The 21,323-nt window shown below is 41.2% G+C and overlaps 2 protein-coding genes across 2 annotated transcripts in view; one reads left to right on the top strand and one right to left on the bottom strand.

The window, feature by feature from the left end:
* The window catches only part of LOC137278370 (tolloid-like protein 1), an 83,274-nt gene that overhangs the window by 2,474 nt on the left and 59,477 nt on the right, over positions 1–21,323 (bottom strand). The window contains exons 1-3 of the mRNA XM_067810663.1: positions 1,677–1,830; positions 867–957; positions 167–288 (exon numbers count right to left, since the gene is read on the bottom strand). Coding sequence (XP_067666764.1) covers positions 167–288; positions 867–957; positions 1,677–1,737 — 274 coding nt within the window. The 5' untranslated portion in view covers positions 1,738–1,830. Of the gene's footprint in view, positions 1–166; positions 289–866; positions 958–1,676 lie in introns of the transcript that reaches the window.
* On the top strand, positions 4,254–18,005 carry LOC137278343 (uncharacterized). Its single transcript, XM_067810625.1, has 7 exons — positions 4,254–4,440; positions 8,152–8,346; positions 9,226–9,301; positions 10,794–10,910; positions 11,158–11,229; positions 12,471–12,642; positions 17,669–18,005. Exons 1-7 carry the CDS (start codon positions 4,311–4,313, stop codon positions 17,960–17,962), a joined length of 1,056 nt encoding a protein of 351 aa, XP_067666726.1. The 5' UTR covers positions 4,254–4,310; the 3' UTR covers positions 17,963–18,005.

The following is a 21,323-nucleotide window of genomic DNA, read 5'->3' as shown; positions in this document are numbered from 1 at the left end:
AGACTGTACCGTGTGATTCAACCTACCATCAAGCACCTGGAATAAACGTGTATCAATCAACCGTCAAACACCTACACTGAGCGTGTATCAACCTACCATCAAGCACCTGGAATAAACGTGTATCAACCTGCCATCAAGCACATAGACTGAGCGTGTATCACCCTACCATCAAGAACCTCAAGGTAGTCTCCTTCACAGTTCCCCTGCCCGTCGATGTCACTGTTGAGGATCTTCACTTTTATTTTGCTGTGCTGGGGTCCAACAATTTCCCATTTACATTGTAAGTTGCTGTCAAGGAAAAAAGAAACCGTTTTTCACATATGTCATGTAGAAAGATGTAGAGTGAAACAAAGGCAAACACACACACTGGGCGAGTGCTGTTCGTATTTCTCAGCTTGGGAGGGTATTTCTCTTCGATGAATAACATCATGCAGGTGTTGTGCGTTTACATATTTTAAAAGACCGCACTGGCATTGCTCTACATACAAAGAATATCAGGCAAACACGTGTGAATTTGGCAATGCAATGGCGGACATATTGAATTCAAGGAGGCTTTCGCAGGCTAAATCAACAGAGATCGTAATGCCTCAATACACATTCAAACGACTGGTCGTTTAATCTGACAGACTACATTGATGCAAGCTTGGAAGTCATGCCTAGCTGATGAGAGATGATAAAGCCTGCAAATATGGTCATTCATCAAGAAACGCGGCAACCATAATTTAATAAATCTCGTGTGATCAATGATCCTTAGGGCATTACTAAAAATGCACATTTATCTGATTCATTGACTAAACTAGAACACTTGCAACGCATCTAAACCACCCATTGTTTGATTCAGTGTTTTGTATATACTTATGTCTTACTTCTTGTACCCAAAAGGGTAACCTGGAGATGTTAGATGTTTTCCTTTCTTGGTCGCCGTCAGTGTTTCATCGATGCATCCATCCCCTTTAACTGTAATAAGTACAGTAAATAAACTTTCTTAAAGGCGCACAGATACAGACTCTTAAAACCCTTAGGATAAATTTGACGAATTCTGATTGGTTTATAACCAAAGCACAGGAAATCATGCAGGCGGATTTGTCAGGGTGTACGAAGCGTACACACACACACACACACACACACACACACACACACACACACACACACACACACACACACACACACACAAACAAACAAACACATACACACACACACAAACAAACACACACACAAACAAACACACACACAAACAAACACACACACACAAATACATAATACATACATAGACAGATATATAGGTAGACATAGAGTGCCCTACAATGTATTATTCTGTATAATGTATAATTCTCTTTCATATTCTATATTTGTATATGACTATAAATACATAAAACTATAGTTGAAAATGAATAAATGCACAAATATGCACAAATATGCACAAATAAGTTCAAAAGTCATACATATGTACACTTCGAAATCTATTTCGCAGACATTTGTAACCTTTGATACTCATTGCAACCCTGAACTCATTGTACATGTCACTGTCGGGAGTGCATGTTTATTATCTGATCACCCAATTCAAGTATTGAAATCAGCAACACCATGCCAGTGGCTTGCGACGCAGTGAGGTAATGTCATCAGCGCCTGCACAATACAAAAACTGTTGATAATACGACGTAATAAACATAACCTACCATTGCTGAAGCCAAACACAGATATCGCAAATGTGAAGTAAAAACGTAGCCCGAATACCATGCCCAAGTTCACAATGTGTTTGAACACCCACAGGTATTGAGTGGAAACCTTGTGTCTCAAGTTTGTGTGAATATTATGTCGCAAGTAATTATGAACTATAACCCACGTGACGTCATTTCCGGCCATACTAAGATCCCAGTTGTGAACACGGGAAACAGATTGCAGATAAAGGATGTTGCCCCTCAGCTTGCAGTTTCTTCCATGATGACAGAATATTTATATAGCGCACATATCTACGCAACTAGCGCTTGACTGTTTCAATGAATAACGGATGTCCTTTTTTCTGGCACATAGTTAACCAACTCAACTCCAGGGGGACATTCAATTCATGCAGTCCGTTTCGCGCAGTCAGTTACCAAACAGCCTCATCTTTACACCGTACCTCTTTCATCGGATTAGTGTGTTCGTTTAAGTGCAAGGGCTTGTATACTGCACACTATGGGTGTGACAACACTACAAAACCCTGCAAAGTCACTGAGTTTTCGCTTGATCAATAGACAATGAGAAGCGCGTGTATAGACAGCAGAGACAATAGCACACGACCGTGTAAAAATATTGCTACTGGAGCGGTAAAGTTGACATTTGTGGATGTTGTCATGGTAGATGTTATTGTGGAAGCTGACACAGAATACATTACTCACTTACTGGTTTATGTACGGGCCATATATAGTCAAGGTGTGTGCTTAAATCACTCCTTCTGTCTTTCCTGGTGGCCTACAATTGTCGTTTTGAAAAGGCAAGATCACTAAAATATCACGACCAGGAGGGTATGCACGGCTGTCCATTTTCCTGGGTGAAAATCCCTGAAAGCAGCATTAGTGCCCTCTGTACATGTGATTGAAACATATGCGACAAAACAGATTATTCAGTTAGCACTTCAAGACCTACTAGTCTTTTCTCATAGAGGAACCATTGTAACACTTTACTTTTCAGTATATATAGGGCATCTAGTGATCGATTTTTATATTCCTTTCGTAAAATCTAAGGACCAATGACTCAGTGTATGATTTTCAGGGCCAGATTTTTTCTCTTTCCAAATTCCACACCGCTGATTTCCAATGTTCCCTCTCCAGAAATAATATACAGTACTGCACCGTCAGAAGATGTAGCAAGATGTTACAAAATAGTTATTCGAACAGACTTACCCAGGGTGGGAGTGACGAAAATTTTCAGTGTACAGAAACGGTCTTTTGTGGTACCATGTTGAAAACCTATATCAAAGTGTAACAGTTCCCAGTCATGATTGTGTGAAATTCCCTTTTTAAAATCTGATATGAATGATTCATTTGCACAGTCGTTTATAATAATGTACGCATTAATAGTATGCCAGGACTTGTAAGTAGGGTACGGGCTACCCATTTGTCTGAGGTTCTGTCAGATCCCTTAAAGGTCCGGGTTAGAATTGATCTTCAGGAATCCATGCTTGTCGTAAGAAGCGACGGACGGATCTGATCGCAGATTTGGTTGACATTTGTCATCGTATCTCAAACGTGTAGGACTTGTGAAGAATCGGGATAGAATAGGTCTTCAGCAACCCATGCTTGACCGCCAGGTAAGATCTGGGAAGACAGAGACACTTTGAACCTCAGTATGACAACGGCATACCCACGAAGCTCACTGACTATGACAGCAAGCTCTCCAAAATTGTCCCGAACATCCAGATATGTTTCCAGGCGAAGAGCATATGGATGTTGAATCGACGTCTTTGAATTTGCATAAGTCTTGATGACTGGGACCCGTGAAGATCCGGGTTACAGTTGATCTTTTGAAACCCCATGTCGTAAGAAGTGACTAACGGGATCGGATAGTCAGGCTCGCTGACTTGGTTGACACATGTCATCGTATCCCAAATGCGTAGATCGATGCTCATGCTATTGGCCACTGGATTGTGTGATCCAGACGATTATTCACAGACCGTCGCCATATAGCTGGTATAAAGGATTCTTGTTCGTATTTATTAGAAGTGACATTCTCAAAAGGTGAATTGTTTTGGCAAATACGCTGTGCATTTGCTTCCATCGAAGCATTCAGAAAAAGGGGTTAGTTGTCTCATTAACGAATTTTATCAACACACAATAGACATGTCTTATTTTCACTAATCTGAATGGTGAGTTAATATTCTTGGTGCATTTCAAAGGAGAACACCTTTCGTTTTACAATGCAAATATCCATATAACATCGCATTATCACCTGAAAAAGTAGGCTATATGTCGAGAAGCAGTGGGGTGTATTGACCTGAGACCGACGAAGACTCACTAAGGACGTTTGGTACAACTTGCGAGTTTCATTTTTTTTATCAACTTAGGATCTCTAAGATATGTTAAATAATATACATGTATTTTCTAAATATGAAATTTAAAAACATTATGAAAGGTAACATATTTTTCACTAAACCATACATTATTTCATACATCCGACAAAGCTTTGTGTTTTAACAGGATGTAATACAAGTAAGCGATTGCATAACTGGAGTATAGTATTACGGGTCATGTCTGAGTCGACGCATGCTCAGATAGGCGTTACGTGTGAATGGTGCAGAGTTTCGTCGGCCATGTAAGGCCCACTCTGTGATCATGGCCCTCCGACATAAAACCGTGGTCATTGCGTTTGTAGGTGCTGCTCTGATTGCAACTGTAATTCTCTATTCTACAAGAGATCGGACTTCACTGACCAACAAAATCAGTCATACGATTTCAAACGAAGGTAAGAAATACGCCATTATCACCTGTCTCATATCCATTGTTGGACTGAAACAACCCCTATGTCTCACTTCGTGACACGAGCTAGCTTCACACAGTGAATAAGATCTTCATGTAAGTTTTCCTGTTAACCAGCCAGCGTGTGTTCTCCTCAATATGATCTTACCGGATAGCAGCTCTATTTTCACACCTGAAGCAAACGCTATATTCAGAACATCCTAAACATAAAGAGTATATCATGTTTTCTGACTTTCATTCGTGTCTTCAGGCTATAAAAACGTATCATGTAAACAGCCACTTATAAGAACAATTATTGAATTATATAATGTCATGCTACAGGCCAATTCGGTATCGTCGTTCGTTGGTTACCCAGCCACGCTGGCATTTCTTTGAAACACAAAGGCCGATTTTGCTGCTAGGGCAGAGCTCAACAAATCTGTGAAACCATTTCAAGTAGGTACAAAAATGACATGCAATAAAACGATAAACTGTTTACACCAACTTTGGTCGTCCGTCCAGATTTGAAGAGGTCATTATGTGACGATATCGCATTGGCAATACTGGGTATACACACGAATACTAGTTAAAAGGTGAGGACTTTAAGGAACCTTTTTTATAATGTTTATCATCATTTAATAATTGCATTTTTAAAGGAAATAGAATAGCCTGATAAATTTTCAATATGTTTTGCACATAAATAATTTGTATTGTAAATATGGTAGTATAAACAGGCACTGCGATTGTTAGTGGCTGTACCCTCAAAAGGGGTTAAAGCAGTGTAAAATATTTGTCCTCCCGGTACGTAAACTATCAAAGTCAATTTTGCTCAACCATACTTTTTAATCGTTTAAAATCTAGCTAAATCTCCCTACCATCGACAGCGGCTGAAGGGATGGTTTTAAACCCCAGCTAGGGTCCATGCAGGAAGCAAAACTATGTAATTCACCTCAGTCCCTAGTATGGTGATCTACCTTAAGTTGTTGGTTATGCATAGATCGTGTTTTGTATTGTTTTGTCCAAAAGGTGCTAATAGGTTTAACCTTTACTGTAACTGTGATATTCTAGTTGTTTTATTGTCCTTTGACGACAGGTTATCATAATATACACAGATTCTGTTTCAATATCAAACATGTGCTCGTCACGATGTAACGTTAAATATTAATCACTTACTCAATATGATCCTAGTTAGTTCACGTGGAATATCAGGATTCAGATTGTATCAAATGTACGTCTTGTCAGCTTTGAACGCTTCATTCTCACACTTATAATCAGATTTAAAAAGCCCCAAAACACGGGTAATTCAATTTTAAGTGTATCCTCTTCATGTGGCTTGACAGGGAATTAAGTATTTGTCCACACCGCAATATGCAGAATGATGGATTGTTCATCTCCTAAATCCCCATGGTCCCTAGTATGGTGATCTACCTTCAGTTGTTGAGGATTCATAGGTCTGTTTTATTTAATATATTGTCCAAATTAGTTATAAGTTCGAAGTGTGACAGTCTGGTTGTTTTACTGTCCTTTGACCACAGGTTTCATAATATATACATATATATAGTCTTTAAAGGCGTCAAACTTGGTCTGGTCACGATATGGTTGAAACATTGTCGGCGCCGATGTAAATATTACAAAATATACCATGGTATCTCCAGCCTGTCTGTAGGAATTTTACAATAAGAAGGGCTGCGATGAAGCTGATATTTAGAAGTTCAGACCGAGGTGATGTGATAACATTATCACATTATGCTGACAGTAAAACAGGTTTCATGTGAACTATGCATGTTTTGGCAATTATACGTCTTGCTGTTTTTCAGAAAATAACGTAAGACACATTATACCAGTACATGAAATTTATATTATATAAGTCATGTGTAGGCAAACATTAGAGGGTCTGAAAAAATGAAGTTCTGCTTTTTCAAACAGACTGTTCACAAAGCCCACAATATGAGGCCAACCGGTTTATACGACGTCCTAGGTAGATTGAGGACAGTTTAGGTCATCGCGACATCAGGCTATGCAAGTCAAGGTAGCAATACAAATATATGTATTTGGTGTTTACAGCATGCGATGCCCCTACAAAAGGTTCAGAAAATAGTACGGTAGGCGTATGAACGACGTTTCCATATTTGACTATTAGTAACACAAATGATGTCTGATACAAGTCTCTACTCTAACATGTGTCATATCTTCCCACGGCTGCCAGGTGAACAATTAAATAGTTTTGCATATGCATGAGGAGCACACTTCCGAGAACACTTGGTGTCATTCATAGTTAAGTTCAAGAGTCTTGTTAAGTATGCCATAATTATACTACTGGTCAATACATCAAAGTTAATATACATGTATATCCAACCTTGTGTCCTCGCAATTCAATACCACTTCAGACTCGTTGTGGAAAAGGTGGCCTCTTGCCTGTGACTTGGTCACTACGAGGTCAAGAAACAAAAACACTATCTCGACAAACTGTTCAAATTGTATGCAAAGAATAGTTTACGCATGCAAAACGTTGAATGAAGACAGTAACAACAAAAATGCTTGCGATTAGAATACAAACCTGCTGCAGTACTCTAAATGCACCTGCTCGAGTGAGTGAATTTAGTTTGACGTCACACTCAGCAATATTCCAACAATATGGCGGCGGTCCGTAAATAATCGAGTCTGGACCAAACAAACCAGTGATTAGCAGCAGGAGCATCGATCTGCCCAAATGGGAACCGATGACATGTGTCAACCATGTCAACGAGCCTGACCACCCGATCCCGTTAATCGCCTGTTATGGCAAGCATGGGTTGCTGAAGGTCTATTCTGGTACGGAGCTTCGCGGGTTGCACCTGCTCGTTATTCGACAGGAAAGTATACTATCACAGTAACTTGACAATGTGTTCAGATTGTGGTTTCACCTATTACTTTCCATGGAAACGTTGATAGATCTATTAAATGCTGTCACTAAACCATACAGCTGATCATTACTACTCGGGTGGGTGACTAGCAGCTAAACTCCTGAGAGTTTCTAGGACTTCAGTCATGCCCCCACAACGAAGCACATAACACATGTGGTCTCACCTTAGGCAACTGAGTTCAAAATTGCCACTGTTCACCCAGCAGAAAATGTGACTATATCCTTCTAGCGCCTAACAGGCAGCTTGGGTTATCCGGGGTAATAACATGCCTGCTTTGACTGTTAGCGCTTTGAACATTCACCCGGTGAGTGGAGCTCAATATACATTATTATTGTTATTTTTGTTAAAATATACAAAACAATGACAGCTACGTAAATGTCTTAAAGTATGGTTCAGGGAGGGATGCGAAAATACGAGGACGGGGTTGGTTAGTTTTGGTGACCATGCACGCTACCAGCATTTGCATTTCAAATCCAAATTCTGTTCTGTACACGAATATCGAATCTGAAGGTTTCAGAAGTGCAATATTATCATTCCACCAATGAGATGTTCTATTAGTTTACAGATGGCGAGGTTTTGCTTACGAATTGGTGTGACACAAGGAGGATCATTTCCTTAATTGAGGAAAAGTAATGAAAGTTTAATTGTAGTTTACAGTGGTATCCGTACTATTAGCTTTTATATAAAACATTTTACAGTTAATATAGACTACACATTATGTTTGTTTTTAAATAGTCTTTTTGTTGGAAGTTACCTAGGTTCTGAATGAGTTTTCAAGATGTTTCCTTTATTTTACTATTTTATCAACACGCCAGACAGAGATGAATCACAGAGATGGCCGACAGTGGAAGGCAGTGCCAACAACAGGGTCCCGCAGCTAGGAAACACACTAAACGAGGTTTTGGTGTCTGTGAAAGGTCTAGAGAAAGCCTTTAAGACACTACAGATGGAAATGGAAGAGATGAAAGTGGAACACGAACGACGGGGTGAACGACTGAAGGACGCACGGGGTAAAGATACTGTCAACTATGATGAAGTGTCTGAACAAACTCAGACCCAATCAACTGAGTAATTTGCGTTTGCAAAACTGATTATCTGATTAGCTGACTTTGACGCATCTTGCAGCAATAACAATATAAACTCTATCCTAGCATTACTGACGTAATAGTGCTGTACGCCTTGTTGACAGAAAATTTATGTTTTCATATCAATTCTAATGATATTCATAAACTAAGACATCTTTCGTTGTATTGTGACATCTATGACATACTTCATCCAATAAGAAATAAATCTGCAAATATCCATACTTCCATGTAAACACCGTTGTGTCGAAAGTACGGTAGTCTCGAAGTAAATGGATGCGTGTTCATTGCTCATTTTGCCTTCTCGAATCTCGAACAACTCGAAGAATTTGTGAAGGTCCCTTCAACTGTGACAAAACGGCGTGCATGCCACTAAATTTAAATGAATAAAGATAAACATGAAAGAGCACAGAGGGTGATTTACGTTGAAGAGAAAATGCAGTTTATTTTCACAAGTTTCCTAAAGAGCAAACAACACTACTGATATATAATGTCCAATGCAACATGAGAATTTAGGTTACAATTTGGTTTGAGTTTTCAGCAGTAATTACTAGGAATTACTAGAATATTGTAGCAACGTGCCTTCAAGCATTATAAAGACCGACCTTTAGCTCTTGGTCTGGCATTTGACGATAGAAGATCATACCTAGTTTCATAAGTGCAAGAGATAAGCAGATATTAATAGCCAAAACAACTTAACGACGCAAAATTATAAGTGCTTCTTAAGTTCTTTGAGGAATAAATGCTATTTGTGTAGAATCTGAATTAGATCGTTGAAAACATTCATATGTATAAACATATTTCCAGTGTCGTTACAGACGCAAAATTCCAAGGATCCTTTACGGATTACAGAATGGTGGCAAGCCTCGTCTCTCTTGAAGTGGTAGGTAAAAGGACACGCTGGTGACGCATGAACCTTTTGGCTGCTCTTTAGAAAAGAAAGCGATTGAGCGCACATTCCTGAAAATGAATAAAATTATGTATATACAATCGAATAAATCGAACAAATATATACAATCCGTTCCACATCCAGAAGAATTCTCGATTGTGATTATATCATCAGTATATATTTGTAAAGATGATTTGTAAATGAGTATGGAATGTGAAGGTTTACCCTTACCCTTACCCTTACCCTTACCCTTACCCTTACTCTTACCCTTACCCTTACCCTTACTCTTACCCTTACCCTTGCCCTTACGCTCACCCTTACCCTTACCTTTACGCTTACTCTTACCCTTACCCTTACCTTTACGCTTACTCTTAGCCTTACTCTTACCCTTATCCTTACCCTTTCTCTTACCCTTACCCTTACCCTTACCCTCAACCTTACCACAAAATAGTGTGTTGCCTTCGCGTTCTTTGTATAACGTTAAGGGTGGTGGAGGATAAGAAGAGCTAGATTTATGGATGTCAACTTCTTTATTGTAGATAATACAACGTTCCGGAGCGTATGCTTGCTCCAATAGTCCATAAGCTCCGAAACGTCGTGTTATCCACAATAAAGAAGTTGACATCCATAAATCTGGCTTTTCTTATGCTTTTTTTTCTAAATGCCCTTCACAAATTTGGTGGTGGGGTAGCCTAGTGGTTAAAGCGTTCGCTTGTCATGCCGAAGACGCATGTTCGATTCCCCACATGGGTACAATGTGTGAAGCCTATATTTAGAGTATACCGCCGTGATATTGTTTGAACATAGCTAAAAAACGGTGTAAAACCATACTCATTCAATTATATAACGTTAAATGCTATTTTTATGGTTTAATTCTTGACGTGTTAAACAACTTCAAATATTATTTCAAATTTTCATAAAATGGTTAATCGACATGAACACCACATGATTTATGACGAGCCATTACCGTCACACATTGTCAATCAGTTATTCCCATCAGGAGCTTCAGTCTTAGGAAATAGGTCTGTAGCTCAAATTAAAGTAAGGATGGGACCATAAGTAGATTGTTTTCGCGCATTTCATATATGTGTGAAATATTCACTTTGAACCCATCCTCTCGTTCACCCTGAAATGTGTTCTGAAAGTTTAAAGAGCAAGATGTAATAACAATAAATCACATTTATGGAGTGATACTTCCTGTCTACAGTGTTATGTGTAACAGATGAGTGGCGTCATTGACACGCGCTGTGCCTGCTTTATACAGGGTTGGCGATCAATAGTCCATACATTGTATAGTCGAAAAATTACATTCTACTTGTAAAGATATTTGTTAGATAGTTTTAACTTATTTTGTGATAATTTTACTTCGTTGACAGGGTTTTACATTGCATATGTCTGTATTATGAACTTTGAACTTGTTTTATTCACGATATGGTTGTAGTATGGCCAATGTGACTTTAAATCTTAAGTCACTCACTTTATACAGGGACTGGGAGAAACCCCCGGAGTACACGTGCGGCAAGATGGAGATGAGGGGCAGCTGGCGCATCTGTAACGACAATAACTTTGAGGTCAAGCCACCGTGTCTAGTCTACTCCTTTGGGTCAGTAGAAATCGACATTAGCACAACTGTCAAAACATGGCTCACTAACTTGGTTGACACATCGTGTCCAAATGCTATATATCGATGCTGATGTTATCAATCATTGAATTGTCTGGTCCAGACTCGATTATTTACAGACCGCCATATAGCTGGAATATTGCTGAGTGCGGCGTAAAACTAAACTCACTCACTCCATATATGAATATGCAGTATTATGGTAATTAGTAGTTAAATCAATTCTTTGTAGGATTTGGAAAGATTGGTCGTTTGATGACGCAATGGGAGCTCTTGGCTGTGAAGTTCATTCTTTTGATCCAAGGTAGGAATGATAGATTAAAAATACCTAGTGACACCTTATTAAACCCACGTCTTGATGTCCATATATTACTATAGTTACCCATCGACATAAAGTATGAATCGACACCAGTAATACGATGGGACTGTAAAGTCTTATCAACGTTACATGATAGAGCAGGGAGACTATATAGAGGCTTATAGATTTTCCCTGTATAGAGTCAGTCTAATCCAAACTATTTTTTGTGTGTGTGAAAATGGAAAAAGAAGACAAGAAGGCAAGTTTCATTTGAAAGATAATGGATATACTATGGAGCTGCTGCAGCAGCAAACATCACATTTTACCCCATGTTGGCGAAAAGTTAATTCATCCGGAATAGTGGTACATTATATTACTGTGGTATGTGGTCCTTTGCATAGATCCGAGGTCAAAATTGGGTGACGTTATGCAACGTTGGGCTCGGAGAGTCCTTGGATGGGTGACTGTGTTTGACATCTTAACTACTGAGTGTTTCTAGGACTTCCGTCCTGCTCCACAACGAAGCACGTGTGATACATGTGGTCTCATCTTAGGCAAGTGAGGTTGTTCAGTATTGTCTCTGTTCACTCAGCAGAAAATGGGTACCCGGTGGGATTAGTCATGTGACATGGATATATATATTAGACATGGGTATATGCACGGTACAAACATGCTGCCATTATTACATAAGGTACAACAGTACAGTGACAATGGTTTGTAAAACCAGATTTCTAACCAAACGTATGCGTGTACAATCATCATGCTCTATGTCTTAGTCATTCTGCTGACTTTCCAAAACGTCTTTTAATGTAACTTATTCTGAAAGCTTGTGGTTCGCTACTTTAAAAATATTTTGCATGTCAATGACAAACCATTTCTACTAGTGCAGCTTTTTCAGTAAGGTTTTCAGTCTTTCATTTCATTGACAATCCATTTGGCAATTCTAAATGGCATCGTGTAATGATAGCTTTCGGCCGTGGGAGCCGTGCCAATTCACACTTATCAGAGGGGTACAAAAAGTATGCAGTCTAGACTACCAGTTGTCCGACTTTCATTTTTGTGGAGATCGCGGTGGCTGAGCGGGTTAGGTGGCTGACTTTGTGTGCTGACGATTAGGTGCCTGACTCTGAGGGTGCGGGTCCGAGTCCCGGTTGGGACTCGACCAAAAACAAGTACTACAAGTACTAGAATTTGTACTTTACTAAGAAAGTGAAATCCCAAATATGATATATGTTGCATTTGTTTAGCCTGGGACTAAAGCCCTTCGACAGAAGCGAGAATGTCCACTTCCATGATCTGGCGCTGTCGTATAAAGACAGCGATACGTATGTACCACCTAAGGACAGGTACGTTAAAACGAAAACAACATGGAAGATCAGACGCCTCAAGACCATCATGGAGATGCTTGGACATACAAATGTACGTACACTTGACGTTAACAACGCACATTTATGACCTAGGGGAGATAACTGCTGTTACAAGCAGTGAACTGTGCTCAACAAAAGTGGAGTATATGTTATGAGATCTAACTGGGAGCACAAACAGAGTTGTGTCCAATCTTAATGATTCGAACTTAAGAGTGTTTCGAAGCAAAAGTTTGCTTTCGGCGTTCTTTATCCTCATTTACATTTGTGCCGATCCGAACCACGGGTACTAACAATCCCTATGACAGTGTTCAAACGGAAGTGAATCATGTGGCAAGATACCAAGCTCCCAAACAGAGTTGACCTTAGTTAGGTATGGTATGCATGCCAGATTTGATATTGTCCCTAAGGAATTAGCGTTGCTCAGAAAATGTGCCGCCACATAGCTGGAATATTGCTGGACTACATTCACTCACTCCAGGGCTGTACTGGCGGCTGTGTATGGAATCCGAGAAGCGACGTTGTCGCGTTGTCGCCCTCTCAAAAACAAGCAAAATGAGGTGAAAATTAACCAAAGCACGACAATGCGACAATGCGACAACGCGACATTTTACCCTTTTGTCGCATTGTCGCGTTTCGAAAAACATTTTCTCTGTTCCTCCAAAATGCGACACGCGACATAGCGACACTTTTCAAGGTCAAAATATGTCGCGTCATCGCATTGTCGCCCTATCTAACATATGTAAGAATACACGCGACAATGCGACAACGCGACATTTCATCAAAATGTCGCGATGTCGCACTGTCGCGTGTCGCGCTTTATTAAAATATTGACCATAGTATGCATTTAACAAATCGACTAAAACGCGACACACGACAATGCGACAAAATATATCTCGCATTGTCGCGTTGTGGCCCTTTTCTGTTACCGGTGCGTATGTGTAGAAAGTCAATTAATCTACGCATGCGCAAAAAATGTTATACTCTATTCCAGACTTCACTGGTCTTTCGTTACCTCCAATGGTTTTCAAAATGAAGTAGTGCTCGAAATGGCAATGGGCCTTCTCTTCTTGAACTTAATGCAAATCTTTCTTTTTTGCTTTATTGTTTTACATATTGCAAATGTATTTAGGCAGGCAAGTGTGTTCTAGCAGCAAAACGAATTATTTGCGCAACTTTTCATTGTAATCACGGCGTACTGTGCCCCTGTCATTCAAGGCGGGGCAATTTGCTGTTCAGAGTTAGTCTCTTAGTCACACCAGATAGCTATTATCATAAGTTCGAATCCCAGCACAATACACATTAATCACTTTGGACATTTCGATGACAGGTTGTGATGGCAGGTTGTGAGAAACTGAAATATTGTTAAAATCCACATCGGCAGAAACATCAGGTGATGTCCTCGAATGGGTCACTATGTTCCATAATGTGGCTCTTGACAGTGTCATGGTACAGTCCTGTCCGACGCTGATGAATTTTTCTGAGATCCTTCTCTGTTCAGCCAGCAGAAGAGTAAGATATGACTTAACCATCCGGCACCTCAATGGCAGTTTAGGTCGGCTTTGAACGTGATAATTGGAAAACGTCTTACAAATGGACTGTTAGCAGTAGGATATTAGAAACAATTACATCACTTGGTAGAGTTGCGTACACTTGTAGTGTCAGAAACCAGCTTTCCCCCCCTCACTCCTCTCACTCCACGACGCTCCATTACACCCCACTCCACTCCGCTCTTCTCACTCTTCCGCCGCTCCACTACACTCACCCAAGGTTTATTGGTAAATAGCAAAGTATTTCATTACAATAATGTACTGTGATGCCCGTTCTCATTTCTGTTTGAATCCTATATTATTAATCCTGCACATAGTCTGATTCACAATATACCTCATAATTTTCTCATACGGATACTATATCCAGCCATACACATGTACTTGTGTCGTTTGAAACATACGGCTTCTATATCATAATAATTTTCAGCAAAATGGTCAGTCTGAACAGAACTATTCCGTTAAGCAACGACACTCAACCACTCTGGACTTCACGGCTATATGTACACTCATTTATTATTGTTCTGATGTCGATCTCTGGGTATCTGAACCCTTTACAAATATCGAAAAAATAATCATGCTTGTGATAGTTTTACATTCCGCCGTGACTAATAATTTGTTTTGATGAAATGTCGCATTGACGCATCTCCGCGCGTGTTGAGCTTTGTTAAAATGTTGACTACGGCATGTATTGTAAGATATTGACTAAAACGCGACACGCGACAACGCGACATTTCATCAAAATGTCGCGTTGTCGCATTGTCGCGTTTTAGTCATTAAGCTACAATACATACATTGGTCAAAATTTTAACAAAGCGCGACATGCGACAATGCGACAACGCGACATTTCGTCAATATGTCGCGTTGTCGCATTGTCGCGTGTCGCGTTTTAGTGAATATGTTATAATCCTACTGTGATCAATCTTTTAACAAAGCGCGACAACGCGACAATGCGACATTTCGTGAAAATGTCGCGTTATCGCATTGTCGCGTTTTATTAGTTACGGCGGAATCACAAGCATGATTAGTTTTATATGTTTTTAAGAGCTGAGATACCTGTGATTCGAACTCAGACCAATGATAAATGAATATCCATGTTGCCGTGTAGTGTGTGGGTTAAGAGTGCGTGGTTAATGGAATGGCGTATTCAAACTGTCCATTTTGCTGCAGAATATTATGATTCAGTAGGTGCATGTTTGAAACGATACAAGTACATAAGTATCGCTTGATCAAGTGTCCATGTGAGAAAAGTATGAGATATAATGTGAAATATCTCATGTGCAGGGTTAATAAGACAGGATTCAAATGGAACTAAAAACAGACATGACAACACATTATTGTATTGAAATACCTTGCTAATTGGCGAATTTCCCAAACCTTGAGACAGTGCAGCAGTGGAGGAGTGAGGAGTGGTGTGGAGCGAATCGGAGAGAAGTGGGCTAAGGTGGAGTGTAGTAGAACGGAGCGCCGGAGGAGTGGAGGAGGAGGAGGGGAGAGGAGAGGTGTGGTGTGGAATGGAGCGGAGCGTCGCAGAGGAGGAGGAGGGAGGGAGCGAGAGCTGGTTTCTGGCACTTCAAGGGTACGCAACACTACCAAGCTATTTCATCGTTTCTAATAAACCATCCCTCCAAACGAAATGCACAGGCGATTTGTACTATTACAACTCTTCTGTTGCCAGGCGTCTTAATGTTAATCTGAGCAAGATATAATGACTTGCAGCTCGTTGCAGCCAAACAGATATAAGAAATCACCGCCCCCTTTCAGGCAGACCTAGAGTTACCACTGCAGCTCAAATAGGTACTCCCAGGGGTGAGAACACAACAGCCAGAGCACCTGGGTTTCAGAGGATGTCAGGTCAAACTGTACGGAACAGGCTGAAAGAGATTCGTTTGAGAACCAGACAACCGACGTCAGGCCTAGGGTCGTGCTACGTCGTCATCAACGTCTTCGCTGTCTAGAAGTATATTATTTGTTTTATAGACATTACCTTTTTCTAAAGCACATGCACTCATTACTGATGTAAAATTCATGCACTAAAGTCTATTTATGGACGAGTTATACACGTTTGAAACTTTTCTCAACAGATTTCTCGTCTATGCGTTTATTTCTTGGGATAGTATATCACAATGATAACAGTCCATTTGTTTGGCGTTTTCCCATTAACACGTTCAAAGCCGACCTAAACTGTCTTTGAGGTGTCCTGTGGTTACGTGATATCTCATTCTACTTGGTATCCATCCACTGCTGGCTGAACAGAGGCAGATATCGAACAAATTCATCAGCGTCGGACAGGACTGTACCATGAAACTGTGTCAGGAGCCACATTATGGAACATAGTGACCCATTCGAGGACATCACCTGATGTTTCTGCCGATGTGGCTTGAATTTTAACAATATTTCAGTTACTCACAACCTGTCATCTGGATATCGGCGAAATGTTCAAAGTTATTAATGTGTATTGTGCTGGGATTCGAACTTATGAAAAGTTGTGCAAATATTTGTCTTGCTGCTAAAAGACACTTCATTCACTAAATACATTTATATATAAAATGGGTTTCAAACCAACAATGAAGATTTGCATTAAGTTCAAGAAAAGCAGTCCAACTGCCATTTCAAGCACTACTTCATTTTTAAAACCATTGGAAGTAGCAAAAGGACCATTGAAGTGTGAAATAGAGTTTAACTTTTCCTGCGCATGTGTACTATAACTGACTTTCTACGCATGCGCATCGGTAATCGAAAAGGGCGACAACGCGACAATGCGACATTTCAATATGTCGCATTGTCAAGTGTCGCGTTTTAGTAAGTGTTTAGGGTATTTTTATAAATCGTAGATAGGGCGACAATGCGACAGACAACGCGACATATTTTGACCTTGAAAACTGTCGCTATGTCGCGTGTCGCACTTTGGAGGAACAGAGAAAATGTTATTCGAAACGCGACACGCGACAATGCGACAAACAGGCGAAATGTCGCATTGTCGCGCTTTGGTTAATTTTTGCCTCATTTTGCTTGTTTTTGAGAGGGCGACAACGCGACAACGCGACAATGTCCCTTCTCGGATCCCATAGCTGTGCGATGCACGTACAGTAATGTATACCCTTTAAAGAGGCAAGTCTAGGTAACCGGATACTCAATGGACCGGAGAGTCCAGATGACCCTGTGATCAATAGCATGAACATCGATCTACGTAACTGACATATCCATTCCCGTTAGTTCCGCTTATCCAGAGCATTTGACGGAAATATACCTGGCGTTATGTCCTTATCAACTCTTACCATATTGAATATAAATACATCAGTTGCATCGATGTGTGAGACTCCAAATTCGTTCCTGGCGGATGCTGTTTTGCCCCATTGATTGGTTTTAAGGATCTATAACGCAATTATGTCATAACTGCAATTAATGGAATCGTCTTGCACGTTTTCATCATACTTATTAGGTGTTTTTCTTCTCAAGTGGACCGGTGGGTAGATTAGAAATTGAAAAAATGTCATTATTGCAATTTGAAACACCCTTGGTTGTTCTTTACAGAGACACCTGGATGTACTAAAGATTGACATAGAAACAAGTGAATGGCCGGCCGTGAAAGACATTGCGGAGTCTGGTCTTTTCGCCAAAGTCAGACAGTTTTCTGTAGAGTGGCATCTGTTTCCAACACATCCAAATCGATCTGAATACATAAACTGTTATACAAGTGTCATGGCCATGAAGGAACAAGGGCTACGAACATTTAGAGCACATTTTCATAAACAGAACTATGAAGAAAAGACCTTCCGTTTCCAAGCAGATGTCAACTACGTCAATATATTACATAAAGACACATAAGATTTCTTTGTAATTTATTATCTAGTTTAGTAAGGTCTAGCTTACTCTCGGTGCTAACAGGAAGTGGATAAATAAGTGACAGTTGTGGGAACTGTGGGGTCTTCAACTGAATAAGTAGGAGCTGTAGCAGCCCTGGGAACAGACGTTGTAGGAGCTGTAGCAGCCCTGGGAACAGACGTTGGAGGATTTGTAGCATCGTTATGAACAGACGTTGGAGGAGCTGTAGCAGCCCTGGGAACAGACATTGTAGGAGCTATAGCAGTCATGGGCACGGACGTTGTAGGAGCTGTAGCAGCCCTGGGAACAGACGTTGTAGGAGCTGTAGCATCTCTGGGAACAGACGTTGTAGGAGCTATAGCAGTCATGGGCACGGGCGTTGTAGGAGCTGTAGCAGCCCTGGGAACAGACGTTGTAGGAGCTGTAGCAGTCATGGGCACGGACGTTGGAGGAGCTGTAGCAGCCCTGGGAACAGACGGTGTAGGAGCTGTAGCATCTCTTGGAACAGACGTTGTAGGAGCTATAGCAGTCATGGGCACGGACGTTGGAGGAGCTGTAGCAGCACTGGGAACAGACGTTGTAGGAGCTGTAGCACCTCTGGGAACAGACGTTGTAGGAGCTGTAGCAGCCCTGGGAACAGACATTGTAGGAGCCATAGCAGTCATGGGCACGGACGTTGTAGGAGCTGTAGCAGCCCTGGGAACAGACGTTGTAGGAGCTGTAGCAGCCCTGGGAACAGACGTTGGAGGAGCTGTAGCAGCCCTGGGAACAGACGTTGGAGGAGCTGTAGCATCTCTGGGAACAGACGTTGTAGGAGCTGTAGCAGTCATGGGCACGGACGTTGTAGGAGCTGTAGCAGTCATGGGCACGGACGTTGTAGGAGCTGTAGCATCTCTGGGAACAGACGTTGTAGGAGCTGTAGCAGTCATGGGCACGGACGTTGTAGGAGCTGTAGCAGCCCTGGGAACAGACGTTGTAGGAGCTGTAGCAGCCCTGGGAACAGACATTGTAGGAGCTGTAGCAGTCATGGGCACGGACGTTGTAGGAGCTGTAGCAGCCTTGTGAACAGACGTTGCAAGGGCTGTAGCTGCAGTCAGAGTTGGAATTAGAGCTGTAGCCAGAGCCAGATTTTAAATGAGCTAAATCTGATGTTCTCCCAGTCACATTTCAGTGTAGCAGGCACAGGGCCGACATGGACGGAATAGAGCTGGAGAATATATACCCCTAAAGACTTCTGACAGGTCGGATACAACCCTGTCAAGATCACTAAATTACTTCACATTAGAAATGTTGCTTATGAACATGTACATTATCACCCAAACACAACCGGGTGGTTTGGGGTATATATACGAGGGTCACGAAGTGCATGTGGAAAACAGTACATATGATGTCGTGTACACGAAGTGTAGACATGGCGGGTGGATGGCGTGAGCATATTCTCAGTAAAGGCTAACGTGTGCACAACGTCATGAGGCCATTGGGATAGTCCGTGGGGGAATGTCTCAATGACAAGTGGCTGCACATTTCCACTACCATCGGAGCACCATTTCTGCACTGGTGAGGCACTAACAGAACAAATTGACGTCATCGACCTGTCACGTTCTGGAGGTCCAAGTGTAACAACACCAAGACAGGATAGATGGATAAGGTGACCCATCTTCGCCGAATGTAGTGCCGAAATCATGTCCACAGACCGTTATTTTGGTGGAGAAATGTTGTTTTTACAGATGAGTTCAGGTTCATCATTTCCCATAGTGATGGACGTCAACGTGCCTATAGACGCGTGGTAGAACGTTATGCACAGGCACGTGTCTTGGAGAAGAATCGCTTTGGTGGTGGTTCCGTGATGATTTCGGGTGGAATAACAGCACGCGAAAGAACTGCAGATTGTTCAAGGCAACTGAACTGGCATGGGCTACAGGGATCAGATTCTTCGACCTGGGTTAACACTCCAACAGGACAGTGCCCGCCCTCATACGGCAAGGGTTGCTATGGATTTCTTGCAAAACCACAACGTTCACTTACTGCCTTGGCCTGCAAATTCACCGGATCTCTCCTCGATAGAACATGTTTAGGACGAGATTGATCGACTTCTACGCTGTCTTCTTCATCCGCCAGATAAGGTCCTTGACCTTGCAACAGAACCTGAGAGAATCCGGTGTGATATCCCACAAGCCTTCCTTGCACGTTTGATAGGCTCTATGCTTCGTCGATGCACTGCTGTTCTCAATTCCGATGGTAGATATATAATCTTTACTGATCATAGTCGCTTGACCCCTGTCCCGCTTGTGGACTCATGACGTCATGGTGATTGACTTTTCAGCTGAAATTCTCCCGAACTGTTATGGTCTCATGACCCCTCCATTAAAGTTTATATGTACCTTTTGACATCGTTATCGTACTTATTAACTGGGATAATATTTTGACAACGCACAATTTCTTTATGTGGCTAGTATGTTTCACTGCTGGATTATTATGGGCACCCACTCCAAAAAGGGAGTTTACTACGTAAAAGACGAGGTTACTGGCGTACCTCTTTCCGCAGACTCTGAAAGGCATTTTGTAGTTATGGATGCAGTCGGTAAAATGTATATTTTGTAGTTTGGTTGCTGTGACACACAGTTCTTGGTGTAGATGTATATATACGTTAACTTGAGGATACAAAGTTGGGGAAATCTACTGAACAGCCTATCATAGCTCGTTTAGACTATTGTAGCCCAACTGGTCGACTTGTGTGCGGCACAGCCTAGATTCCGGTCACTCGGTATTTAATACACTGTCAACACAACACCATCACAAAACTGTCAGAATTTGAAACGATAAAGTATTAAATGCTCAGTCACCCACTCACCATTACCGATATTCGAAAATGGACAAATAAAGTCAATACTAACCATGAAACTGTGTTGTTTCAACCCACATGTCGGCGGCTCAATGAGACCCATTGCGCATGCGCTAACGACGGGAAATGGAAATGGCCCAGTAAAAAGCAGAAAACAGCAAAACCCACACGTTGTAAATAAACGTATGGAAGCTTGTTGTGACACTTTATTCAACCAAGGATGCAAGGGGAGGTGATTGGTCTAGAAAATGAAATGCTTTAAAGAATTGACAGTCCATTCTGACTGGATAAGAACGACATACAATACACAATGTTTTAGGTATAAAAAGACCAAGAAAGCACCATAGTTATCATGACTGCAAAATGGAAAATTTATAGCATGAAGCTAAGTCAACTAAGTGTCCGGACGTTGCCAAACACCATAGCCCTGATTTCATTTACAGTTTGCTTTGCTCCTTTGCAACCGGAAGCAAAAAGTTCATATGCTGTTAAAATAGTTAGGGATTTATATAAATTCTGAAA

This window comes from Haliotis asinina, chromosome 3 (assembly GCF_037392515.1).
Source record: "Haliotis asinina isolate JCU_RB_2024 chromosome 3, JCU_Hal_asi_v2, whole genome shotgun sequence".
Lineage (NCBI taxonomy): Eukaryota > Metazoa > Mollusca > Gastropoda > Lepetellida > Haliotidae > Haliotis > Haliotis asinina.
The sequence above is the reverse complement of the archived record's forward strand: the minus strand, read 5'-3'. Positions and strand labels throughout refer to the sequence as shown.

Coding starts and splice junctions, on each gene's coding strand:
- LOC137278343 (XM_067810625.1), top strand. CDS start 4,311: ATGGCCCTCCGACATAAAACCGTGGTCATTGCGTTTGTAGGTGCTGCT. Junction 4,441..8,151: donor TCATACGATTTCAAACGAAG/GTAAGAAATACG, acceptor TCAACACGCCAG/ACAGAGATGAATCACAGAGA. Junction 9,302..10,793: donor GCCTCGTCTCTCTTGAAGTG/GTAGGTAAAAGG, acceptor CACTTTATACAG/GGACTGGGAGAAACCCCCGG.